We start from the raw sequence: 12,528 nt of genomic DNA, 5'->3' as shown, positions 1-12,528 counted from the left end.
GGCAAAGGGCAAACTCTCTACTGGAGCTTTCACAGCCCTATCTACTTTAAAGGCCCATCGGCCACTCTGCTCTACACTCCTGCCATTTTGCTCCCCGGCTAGGTACACACCAACACATCTCTGCCACTCTTCATGCTGCTTCCTTTACCTACAGGAACCTCCTTGCCCCTGCCTTTTTACTGCCACTTGAACTCCTAGCTTCAGGACCCCCTGAAATGGCCCCTCTTCTGCACTGTCCCAGGCACCAGCCCACCCCCTTCATCTACTGGCCATAGCTAATCATCCACTCTCCCATGCTTCCTTAACACTTGTGCTCATCCTTATTACAGCACTGGACAGAGTGAGTCGTCATTGCCCAAGTGTCTGTCTAACCCTGTAGATCGTAAACCAGAACAAGCCATGGGTCTTAGATAACTGAGTCCCCATGTCCGAATATAATTCCAGGTATATAGTAGGTGCTTACATGTGCTCAGTGAATGCTTAAATGACTAGGGGCTGGAGTGTTTGTCCTATAGCTTCAAGTGGACAGACTAGTTGTTCCTGACCTGGAAAGACACTTGTATGATTTCTCTTGTTTTGTTTGCTTAGTTTGGTAACATGCTATCTCCTCTAAAGTGAATAGTGATGGTCTTGTTAAAAGTTCTGAAAATGAATGTACAGAGATAGGAGGAAACAAAGAAAGCATTAATACTCTGGTTTTATGGGTGGGGCAACTTCCCTGGTGGCTCAGATGGTAATAATTAGGAGACCCAGATTCGATCCCTGGGTCGGGAAGATCCCCTGCAGAAAGGAAGTGTAACCCGCTCCAGTAGTCTTTCCTTGAAAATCCCATAGACAGAGGAGCCTGGTGGGCTACAGTCAAAGGGGTCACAACTTCTTATAGGGGAAAAAAACCCATCTACCTGGGAGTATGTTCTTCTGTGCTAAAGAAGAATGGAGGCAGTCCTGTCACAGCATGGGATAGGAAATGGGAGTGCCCTAATTAAGGACCTTCCTCACCCCAGGACCTCCATCACATCACCCAGGCCTGCCCTCTGCCCACAAACAACATCTGCCTCCTTTTCCTACCCCTCAGTTCAGTTCAGTCGTTCACTTATGTCCAATTTTTTGCCACCCCATGGACTGCAGCACACCAGGCTTCCCTGTCCATCAAAACTCCTGGAGTTTACTCAAACCAATGTCTATTGAGTCAGTGATGCCATCCAACCATCTCATCCTCTGTCGTCCCCATCTCCTCATGCCTTCAATCTTTCCCAAGATCTTCCCCAGTCTTTTCAAATTAGTCAGTTCTTGACATCAAGTGGCCAAAGTATTGGAGTTTCAGCTTCAACATCAGTCCTTCCAATGAATATTCAGGACTGATTTCCTTTAGGATTGACTGGTTTGATCTCCTCGCAGTCCAAGGGACTCTCAGGAGTCGTCTCCAATCCCAAGGTTCAAAAGCATCAATTCTTTGGTGCTCAGTTTCCTTATGGTCCAACTCTCACATCTATACATGACTACTGGAAAAATTATAGCTTTGATTAGACGGACCTTCCTATTCCTAAAGTGAAAATGAAAGTGAAAGTGAAGTCATGTCCGACTCTCTGCAACCCCATGGGCTGTAGCCTACTAGGCTCCTCTGTCCATGGGATTTTCTAGGCAAGAGTAGTGGAGTGGGTTGCCATTCCCTTCTCCAGGGGATCTTCCCAACCCAGGAATCGAATCTAGGTCTCCCGCACTGCAGACAGACACTTTACCGTCTGAGCCACCAGGGAAGGCCGCAGCCTTTTTTACAGCCAAGGACCCACTGGGGTTTACAAGTCCATTTTAACAAGAGCCACACAGAGACAACATTCTGTCTTCATTGTCCTTAGTTCGGGCCTGTTGCCCATCTTGTGGGTCCAAAACCTCCCTCCTCTGAGAAGCCTTTTCTGAGAAAAAACTTTCAATGCCTTTTGACTCACTTGTTTGAGTTCATGTATTACAGTGTAAAGATGGAACTGTTTTAAGCAGTCAGTGTCCTCCAGCCAAAGATCACAAAAACATGCCTGTAGTTGAGTGAGTTCAGTTTACTATTCATTGCAGTAAGGGAGAACACACATCATGGAGGAACCATGTGATGTCTTCCCAAGTATCAGAAAGAACCTGTTACAGAGGCTGGGGTTTGGTTCAGTTATTTGGGGAAGTTTTTCCTTCATGGAAACAGGGGTTTTGTCCAGATTAGATGTCTTTAGGTAGCTGAGGCAATTCTCTGATTGGTATTTGAGTAAATCTTACCTGTAAGGAGAGGAGACTAACCCAGAATAAAGATGTAATTGGTAAAGAAGTTGTAGACATTCATTTTAGCCAAGAGAGGGGGATGTTTAGTCATGTATGACCTTCTTTACATTCAGAAAATGAAGATCATGGCATCCGGTCCCATCACTTCATCGGAAATAGATGGGGAAATAGTGGAAACAGTGTCAGACTTTATTTTTGGGGGCTCCAAAATCACTGCACATGGTGACTGCAGCCATGAAATTAAAAGACGCTTACTCCTTGGAAGGAAAGTTATATCCAACATAGATACCATATTCAAAAGCAGAGACATTACTTTGCCAACAAAGGTCAATCTAGTCAAGGCTATGGTTTTTTCCAGTGGTCATGTATGGATGTGAGAGTTGGACTGTGAAGAAGGCTGAGCACTGAAGAATCGATGCTTTTGAACTTGGTGTTGGAGAAGACTCATGAGAGTCCCTTGGACTGCAAGGAGATCCCACCAGTCCATTCTGGAGGAGATCAGCCCTAGGATTTCTTTGGAAGGAATGATGCTAAAGTTGAAACTCCAGTACTTTGGCCACCTCATGCAAAGAGTTGACTCATTGGAAAAGACTCTGATGCTGGGAGGGATTGGGGCAGGAAAGAAGGGGAAGACAGAGGATGAGATGGCTGGATGACATCACTGACTCGGTGGACGTGAGTCTGAGTGAACTCCGGGAGTTGGTGATGGACAGGGAGGCCTGGTGTGCTGCGATTCATGGGGTCACAAAGAGTCGGACACGACTGAGGGACTGAACTGAACTGAACTGAACTGTCTCCTTTCAATATGGTCTCAGAGAGACCATGTCTGAGGTCGATGTTCTATGACACTGTTCTATGACAGGTCCAATAGGAACGAAGATGGCCAAAGCTGATGTGTTAAGTGTGATTCAATTCCAGATTAAAGATCAGGAGATTGGTCCTAGTCCTGGCTATTGTACTAACTGGCATGACTTTGGGGATGCCAGTTAGCAGCTCTAAACCTTAGTTTCCCCATATATTTTTTTTAATTTTAAAAATTGTATTTTTTCTTGTTTTTGTTTGTAGATTTTTTCTTAAAATTTATTTTAATTGTAGGTCAATTACTTTAAAAAAGAATGGTCTTAGATTCCATATGTAAAGGCCTTTCCAGCCCTGAAACGCTAAGAGAATGCGTGTTTCTCTTGCATCTCTTCTGTATTTATAGAAAATGCTACAGGGAACTTGGCCACACATCCTTATGTGTGTGCATGCTAAGTTGCTTCAGTTGTGTTCGACTCTGTGTGACCCTATGGATTATAGCCAACCCCCGCCCAGGTTCCTCTGTGCTTAGAATTCTCCAGGCAAGAATACTGGAAGGGATTGCCATGCCCTCCTCCACCGAATCTTCCCAACCCAGGGATCAAATCCGGGTCTCTTACATCTCCTGCATTGGCAGGCAGGTTCTTTACCACTAGCGCAACCCCGGAAGCACACACACCCTTAAAGAGGGGAATTCATGCATAACAAATGGTATTATAGGTGAGCTGTTTAAAAATCAACTGAGATTTTAATCTTAACACTGTGAATCATTATTGATTCCAAATTAAGGAGTTAAATGTAAACATTCGGAAGATCTCCAAAAAGAAGAAAGTATAAAATTCATTTCTGGATGAGAAAAGATGTACAAATTTATGATGTTTAAACCAAGAAAAAAGAAAATATTATTAGATTTTACAAAATAAAAAAGAAAAACTACATATAGAAGGCAAAATCCAACTACAAACACATTTTCAACAAAAGTTCAGTATCCTAAATATAATTCCATCTTCTTCCATCTACCTCACTCATATTTTCATTGAATGCCACCTATACAGATGATAAAACTGAGGCCTAGAAATGATAAGTAACTGTTTCAAGATCATTTAGAGCAGCAAATGTTAAACCAACTCAGACCTCAGATTGGGATTCTGCCTCTTTTTTGCTGTCTTTATACTGAGAATTTTGGATTAGAGATTACTGACATTGCCTTCCAAATTTAAACCAATGATTTACAGCAACACCATGCTCCATTCATGAGGTGAGACAGAGGAGAAATACACTGAACTTCGGTTGGAAAAGAACTGAATGGAAGGGAAAAAATCCCCTCTTTACAATTATGAAACTTATTAGTATTTTTCCTAAATGTAACATCCAGATATAATTGGCTATGTCTTTTTCAAAAAATATTTTTAGTGCTACAAAACTTTTTTTACAGAATGACTGTAAAAGCAGTTAATTTCTGTATAACTTTCAAAATTACACTTGGGGTCTGGACTCAGTGGATCTTGAGATCAATAAAAAGTCTGGGACTGTTGCCTCTGAAGCATCCTAGGAAGAGGGCCCTTTTAAAGTCTGTCATGCTTAGCACTTAGGAGATGACCTGATCCTTTAAAGAAACCTCTCTTTTTTTATTCAGTCTTCAAAGCTTCAAGTGAATTTGTCTGGGTTCATTATACACCTTCTAGCTCCTAACTTCTCCAACACTTCTCAACATTCAGTTCTGACTGCATTCATTGCAATTTGTCTACTCTCTGTCAACTATTTTTAACTAAGGTAAATTGTCCAAATTCTCTTTCTCTTCTTCGGAGGTTTTTAGTACTGCTAACATCTGAGATATACAACATTTTTATGACCCTGTCTCTATTCACATGAGCCATTACCAGGTGGAAATTCCCAGGTGGGAAATTTCTCTCAGTTCACATGGCCCAGGATGCCTTCATAAATACTTTCCTGCACAATTACATAAAGGACACGAGCCTAGAATACCTCCACACATGTCAGAACCCTAACGCGTCAAAGCACAAGTAGGCAATTGTGAGCAATTTGACAACCAAGGGCCTTGGCCGTTCATTGGACACAGAGCACGTCAATCCTTGTTTGTCAGCAAATGAGCCCAAAGCTCGTGACGAGGGGTCACGTGCCACCGTTAACTCTTCCGGCCCCGCCCCTCGACTGTGGCCTGGCTCCACTGCCTGAGGCCCGACTTCCGTCGGATGCTTCCGCCATTGGCCGCCTACCCTCCCGGACGTGGGGCCTCCTCTGTGGTCCCTTCCGTGACTGCCTCAGTCCATCTCACTTCCCTCAGCCTCCTCTCAGGGCAGCCACTTCGGGTGCCACCACCTGCGCCATTGCCATCGTCGCGTGCCCGGCTGAGGTAACTGCCGACCGCCATGTCTACCACGGGGGATGGAGATCTGGCCCCTGGCGGGCAGGAAGGCCCTGCAAGTGCGGCAGGGGCCCAGGCCAGAGCCCGTGACGGTGTGGACCGCAACTCCGAGCCTCGCAGGGGTGACTCCATGCCTGAGGCTGAGGCGGGTGGAGTCGTCGGGGCCTCAGGAGGCCCAAGGGAGGTGGCCCTGGAGGGTGGGAACTCTGAGGAAGACTCGGACATCCAGCCGGCCGAGGAGGGGGAGGAAGAGGAGCAGGCGCAGGGCGTGAACCGCATGGTGCACTCGCGACACTTCTCCATGACCCGCTACCGCTTAACGGTCCTGACTCAGAGGTACCCGATGCTGAACTTTATGTACAAAAACCACATCCTAGTCCCGCCAGAGGACGACGACGTGTTGGTCCGGCACCAGAACCGGCCGCGCTTGTCCAACCTCAGCTCAGCCACTGTGGCTCGGTTCTCTGAGGTCCAGGTGCCCTCAGATAGACCGGGGGAGGGGCCAGCGGGGGGACCAGCGGAGGAAGCCCCGGCTCAGGAGGCGGAGCAGGCGGAGGAAGCCCAGGAGGCGGCGGAGGCTGGGGAGGCAGAGGAGGCCAAGGAGGCCTGTTTATGGGAGACGGCCACCAAGGAGTCTGAGGAGCACAGCTTGTGGGAGATGCCACAGGAGCCGGCCACGCCTGAGAGTGAGCATTCGAGGGGCGGGGGGGAGTTGGGGTGGACGGAGACACTGGCAGCTGCAGGCCGGGTCTGGGGACCAGGGATCCTGAGGAGGGGGAAGGCTCAGACGGCGGGGAGTGGTGGGTACCTCAGAAGGGGAGGCCGGGAGTCAGGGCCTCCTTGAATCGAAGGCTAGATGGGCTCAGTAGAACCCCAACTCTGTAACGACTTCTTAGTTTGGGGGGAAAATAAGCTGCCCTCTACCAACCCTGGTAAGAGGTCTGAGATGATCAGTGCCAGTTATGAGCCCACAGGTGAAGGTCAGTGGAGGCAGGTTGTTTGAGAGGGAGCTTGAGAGGACATGGAAGAGAACAAGCAAATGGCAGACCTCATATTTGGTTCATAGCTTTTAAAAATGTCAAGATTCTTGGAAAGTTGATCCCAAAACATTATGAACTTATACAGGAGCACTTGGTCAAATGAAATATTCAGGGGATTGAGGAACTCAGGAACTTCCCCATAGAATTTGTTATTGAGGTGAACCATATTTTGGTGAGAAAGTTCTGACCAAAACATCCAGAATGCATCAGACCAAGAGGATTCTGATCCTGGACCACAAGTAATCAGTAGCACAGGGTGACAGATTTATTAGAAAAGAAGAAATAATGTCATTGTGAAAATGATCAAGCAGCTGCAAAGTGAGGGCCATGGAAGTGTTGTATCCTCCAGAAGGAAGGCCCCCAGTTACTCTTTGCTTAGTTGCTTCTGTCCTCCTGCTTCTCCTAAGGGTAGAGTACTGGATATCTTGCCATTCCTTATGAGTTGGGATTTTTTTTTTTTTTCCCGTGAATGTCTGGTCCCAAAGTCTATGATTCCTCTCTAAAGAAACAGCTGAATGCCAGGATGAGAACTCCAAAGAAGAGGAGCAGGGCACCAAAAGTGAGGGGAAAGAAAAGAAGTATAACAGAAAACAAGAAGAACCAGAAAAGGATCTGGACCCAGCAAAGGACAGGCCCAGAAAGCCCAGGTATCTGTGTATAGCTTTGAAAGTAACACAGCTATTCCCAGGCATTTACCAATTTTGTTTTTGCTTTTTAATTCTTGGAGTAAATTAAGAAAACGTTTGTTTGAAATTAGTTCAACAACTCAAATTTACCTAATGTTTATAGAACATTCCTGCACCCAGTAATATAAAAAGCATGAAGTAAAATATACTTCATGGCTTCTCATTTGTTCTTATGTGGTCTTTGGTCCTCTATCTGTAAGACTACCAACAAGTTGTAAATGTGTCAGTAGCTAAGACCAGTATTTCTTTAGAAAACAGTGACTAAAAGCAGCAGCAACTGGGCTGTGCACTTGTTTGGCCTTCATTTCTTTCTTTTTTTTTTTTTTTAATTTGTTTTTTTTTTAATTTTATTTTTAAACTTTACAATATTGTATTAGTTTTGCGATATTTGGCCTTCATTTCTTGACCACAGAAGTGCAGTCTCCTGCACTAAGAGAAGACACCTTTTAGAGCGTAACTACTTAAGAATAGCGAACAGTTCGGAATTTCAAGTAGGACCACATTTAGTGATTAATACTGAAATATTTGTTCGGTTGTAGATTTGTGTATTTTATATGACAGTCAAAAGAAACAGTCATAGGATGACTGTTGTTTATCACTGAGTTGGTAGTGAAGGTATATATCTTGTCGTTAATGATTAACATTTTCTCCCTTGTTTTCATAGTGGTGCGATTCATAACAACAGCCTCTTATACGGTAGATATGGAAACCGAGGGTCTGGGAGGGTAAGGGAGTATCATCTGTGGAGTGAGCACAGGCTTTTAAGGTAGAAAGGGTGATTTTAGTCCCAGACTAGCCTCTCAAAGGAAGGGGGAAAAGAAAAGCATTTATGGTGTTGGGCAAGAGGGAGACAAGGTTCGTAGGATCACATGATTTAAGCCATCGGATTGTACATGCACCCAGTATCCAGGGTGAAGTTTACAAGAGGAAAATGTGTTTTTCTTCTCTCCTTGTTGAGATACAACCCTCAGATGCACCAGATATACGTAAGGCTGACTGTTTTCTTAGATTTAGAAAGTTTCTGGTGCTGACTGATGCTGTATAATCGTTCATTTTCTCTCATTTTTTCCTGCAGTTTGGAAGACTAGAAAGAAGACAGAGAAAGAAGAAAGGATCCATTGTTCGCTATTTTTAGATTTTTCAGAAGCCCATGGGAATATTGTTAACATTGATTTCCTTCCAAATCCATCCCCCAAATAGCAACTGCCTAATAATAATATCTATAAAAAATCCAATATCTAATTAGGTTTTATCTTCCACAGATATATTTGACAGCATTTGTTCTAGTTAAAACTAAGTTTTAAAGTAGTAAACTGAAATGTAGATAGATTTATGTATATAAATAATCCTGATTTAAATCTCTTTAAAAATGAGAAGCCGTTTTACATCATTGGAAGGCATCATCACATTCCACCATTTGATAAGCCTGTTGTAAATTCTTTTATTGCAGCCAAAAAAAAATTTGTATTTAAAACAGTTTTGTAAAGACAGAAATAGAGGTCAAGGCTTTAGATCTGAACTTGTTTACTGTACTAGTCACTAGCCATGTGTGGCTACTGAGCATTGAAAATGTGGCTAATCTGAGTTGAAATGTGCTACAAATGTAAAAAATCCTGGAAAGTCTCATTAATAACTAATTAAACATTGAAATGATAATCTAGTATTAAATATAGCATTAAAATTATTGTCTCCAGTTTCTTTTTACTTTTTAAAAATGTATTTATTGCTACACATGGGCTTTCTCCTCTTACGGTGCACAGGTTCTCACTGAGGTGGCTTCTCTTGTGGAGCATGAGCTCTAGGGCAAACGGGCTTCAGAGCTGGGCACATGGGCTTAGTTGCCCCTCAGCATGTGAGATCTTCCTGTACCAGGGATTGAACCTGTGTCCCCTGCACTGCAAGGTGGATTCTTAACCACTGGACCACCAGGGATGCCCTCTTTTTACTTTTTAGATGTGGCTACTAGAACATTTAAAAGTACACAGGACTTGTGTTATATGTGTATTTCATAGTACTGATGGGTGCTTTTGAAGGAAACCTGAGGGATGGCCCAGCTTGCCTGGAGGCCAGATGGTGCTGCTGAGCCTGAGCCCAGATGCTGATTTGGAGCACTGGTTCTCAAAGTTTGGCCCTTAAAATAGCATTATTAGCATCACCCACGAACTCTTAGGCTCCACTCAAGACCTGTGAATCAGAAACTGGGAGTGGGGCTCAGTAGTCTGTGTTTTAAGAAGCCCTCCAGGGGATTCTGATGCAGCCAAGGTTTGAGAAGCACTGGTTGACAGCCACAGGGGGAGAAGTTGAGACCCACCTATGGTGACCAGCCTTTGTTCACTGCCTTGGGGCTGCTGGAGGTAATTGAACAGGATGGTAGGGGCTGGACTGGCGAGGAAATTAGGATTCACAGGGGCTGAGACAGACAGAGGCTGTGGATAGGGGATGGCACCAGAAAAATATCCAGGGACAGAGCTGGTTCCAGAAAGTCACAGACATGATTCCTGGTATATGAAGTATAAGAGAAGCTTCACTCAGCAAGAATGGATACTAGATACATACAGAGTTGCCTGTGAGGATGTATGTATATGCAAGCATACAGAAAGGCATGCAATGGAAAGATAAACCACATTTAGGATGGTGGTTACCTCTTGGGGAAAGACAAGGACAGTGATCCTATTGGGGAGGGATACATAGTGGGCTTCAACTGTATCTCTAATTACATTTCTTAAACTGAGTGGTGGTTAAATAGTGTTTATACTAGTATTTATAATTTTGTGCAGATCGGAAGTATATCACAATAAGTAAAAATAAAAAGAGAAAAGGAAGAAAGTGGACTTAATCTTTGAACTTTAAGGTAATAAAAAGATAAAGTTGTAGATGACCAGAGTGGAGGATCAGAGAAGGGGAAGGGCCTGGGGGTTTGAGACTAGATGGGCTCATTTCTGCATTTACTTCAGGCTTCCTAGGTATCTGAAACATGGTCTAGCTGGAGCATACTTTGTTCCCACGGGCTCGGCTCCTGACCTTCCTGTAGATAACTGATAACATACAGTCATGTTCTGTGGTGGCATGGCTTCTATTCTAACTGTGTGCACATGCAAATACACACACTACATCCACCTATTCCATCAAAACCAACCCCTGCACTGAACCTTTAAATGGCTGGGACCTTAAGGGTTTTATTTATCTTTCTTTCCCAAAGCTGTAGGCAATGAATTTTCCTCTTCGTAGGTATTTAATGTCAATTAAAGTGAAGCAAACTTAATATCCCCACAACTTTTTTTTTTTTTTTTTGGTTACCAGCGTTGACATTTTAAAATGTGTTATATTATTCCTTATGGCTAGAACCACATGGTGTGACAGAAGGCAAAGCACTCCCTGTCACCATTATTTCAACTGAAAGGGCAGGTCAACTAGTACAATTTGAGGCCCTTCAACCTAGTTCTGATTTGTTAGTACTTCTGCGGTGCTAGTTGTTAAAACAGTATTGCTTCCAGGCCCAGGCAGAGATAGCTCTGTCTTGAGCTCTATGCTCTAGAGGGCCACTTTGGTCCTCTTCCAGCCACACCCCTCCCGCCAGGGCCAGGAGCCCAGCCCATGGGAACAAGGGCTTTGTCCCTGCTAGCCCATGCTCCAGGTACCTGGCAGTCCTGAACAGTCCCTAGCCTGCTTCCAGGGCCCGTGTGCTCCTCTTAGACCTGTCCTGGGGAGGGCTGACTGCACTCACTGCTGGGGTGGGTGCTCCCAGGCCCAAGGAGGGGTTGTAGGCCCAGAAGGGAATGCGGCCTGGCCTAGGAGCCAGGGAATGGGCAGGGGAAGGGAAGGAGGGCAGCTCTTCCCATGCCATCAGGGCAGAACTTAGAGGAGTCTGAGAATACTAAATCCCAACCTGGCCTTTCAGCTCTTTAGGAAGGTACATTTGTCATTGAAGGAGATACAACTTATTTAATGGTTTATCATTTGATTTGAACATTTCAAATATTTTTAGACATGTGGATCCCCAACTGAACTCTTTTTCTGAACCTTGCAAATAGGACAAATGTTTCAGGCAGGCCAGATTAAATATCTGCTCTATCACCCCTTTCCCTTTTTACTCCATGTTACACCTATTCCTGAGCATACTGGGTGTCATGCTTCTGAAAAAGTTTTTTAACAGGTACTTATTTTTTAATTGAAGTATAAATGCTTTACAGAATTTTGTTGTTTTCTGTCAGACATCAACATGAACCAGCCATAGGTATACATTTGTCCCCTCCTACTTGAACCTCCCTCCCATCTCCCTCCCCATCCCACTCCTCAAGGTTGATACAGAGCCCCTGTTTGAATTCCCCAAGTTATATAGCAAATTTCCAGTGCCTATCTATTTTACTTATGGCAGTTAAGTTTGCATGTAACTCTCTCCATACATCTCACCCTCTCCTCCCACCCTCACATGTCCATAAGTCTGTTCTCTATGTCTTTCTCTCCACTGCTGCCCTGCAAATATATTCATTGGTACCATCTTTCTAGTTTCCATATATATGTGTTAGTATACAATATTTATCTTACTCCTGACGTACTACACTCTGTATAATAGGCTCTAGGTCCATCTACCTCTTTAGAACTGACTTAAATGCATTCCTTTTTAGGGCTGAGTAATATTCAATTGTATATATGTACCACAGCTCCTTTATTTCTTCATCTTTTGATGGACATCTAGGTTGCTTCCATGTTCTAGCCATTGTAAAGTGTACTGCAAGGAACATTGGGGTACGTGTGTCTTTTTCAATTTTTATTTCCTCAGGGTATATGCCTAGGAGTAGCATTGCTGGGTCATATGGTGGTTTTATTGCTAGTTTTTTTTAAGGAATCTCCATACCGTCTTCCATAGTGGCTGTATCAATTTACATTCGCACCAACAGTGCAAGAGGGTCCCTGTTCTCCACACCCTCTCCAGCATTTATTGTTTGTAGACTTTTTAATGATGGGCATTCTGACTGGTATGAGGCAAGATATCATTATAGTTTTGATTTTCATTTGTCTAATAAAGAGCCTCTTGATGAAAATGAAACAAGAGACTAAAAAAGCTGGCCTAAAACTCAACATTGAAAAAACTAAGATCGTGGCATCAAGTCCCACCACTTCATGGTAAATAGATAGGGAAATAATGGAAACAGTGAGAAACTTTATTTTGAGGGGCTCCAAAATCACTGCAGATGATGACTGCAGCCATGATATTAAAAGACGCTTGCTCCTTGGAAGAAAAGCTATGACAAACCTAGACAGCATATTAAAAAGCAGAGACATTACTTTGCTGACAAAGGTCCCTATAGTCCAAACCATGGTTCTTCCAATAGTCATGTATGGATGTTAGAGTTGG

The 12,528-nt window shown here is 43.9% G+C and overlaps 1 protein-coding gene and 1 long non-coding RNA gene across 2 annotated transcripts; both read left to right on the top strand.

Moving 5' to 3' along the window:
- Nucleotides 1-5,256: 5,256 nt before the first annotated feature.
- LOC133242250 (cancer/testis antigen family 47 member B1-like) lies at nt 5,257-5,978 on the top strand (the record flags this gene model as incomplete). The annotated part of the gene is made up of 1 exon (XM_061408356.1): nt 5,257-5,978. A coding segment is annotated over exon 1 (528 nt), but the record flags the coding sequence as incomplete, so codon positions are not given.
- Nucleotides 5,979-6,121: 143 nt separating this feature from the next.
- LOC133242007 (uncharacterized) lies at nt 6,122-8,856 on the top strand. The gene is made up of 2 exons (XR_009734751.1): nt 6,122-7,133; nt 8,248-8,856. It is a non-coding gene; the product is annotated as an uncharacterized LOC133242007 (long non-coding RNA).
- The last annotated feature ends 3,672 nt before the right edge of the window (nt 8,857-12,528 follow it).

This window comes from Bos javanicus, chromosome X, assembly GCF_032452875.1.
Source record: "Bos javanicus breed banteng chromosome X, ARS-OSU_banteng_1.0, whole genome shotgun sequence".
In the NCBI taxonomy this organism is placed as follows: Eukaryota; Metazoa; Chordata; class Mammalia; order Artiodactyla; family Bovidae; genus Bos; species Bos javanicus.
The sequence above is the reverse complement of the archived record's forward strand: the minus strand, read 5'-3'. Positions and strand labels throughout refer to the sequence as shown.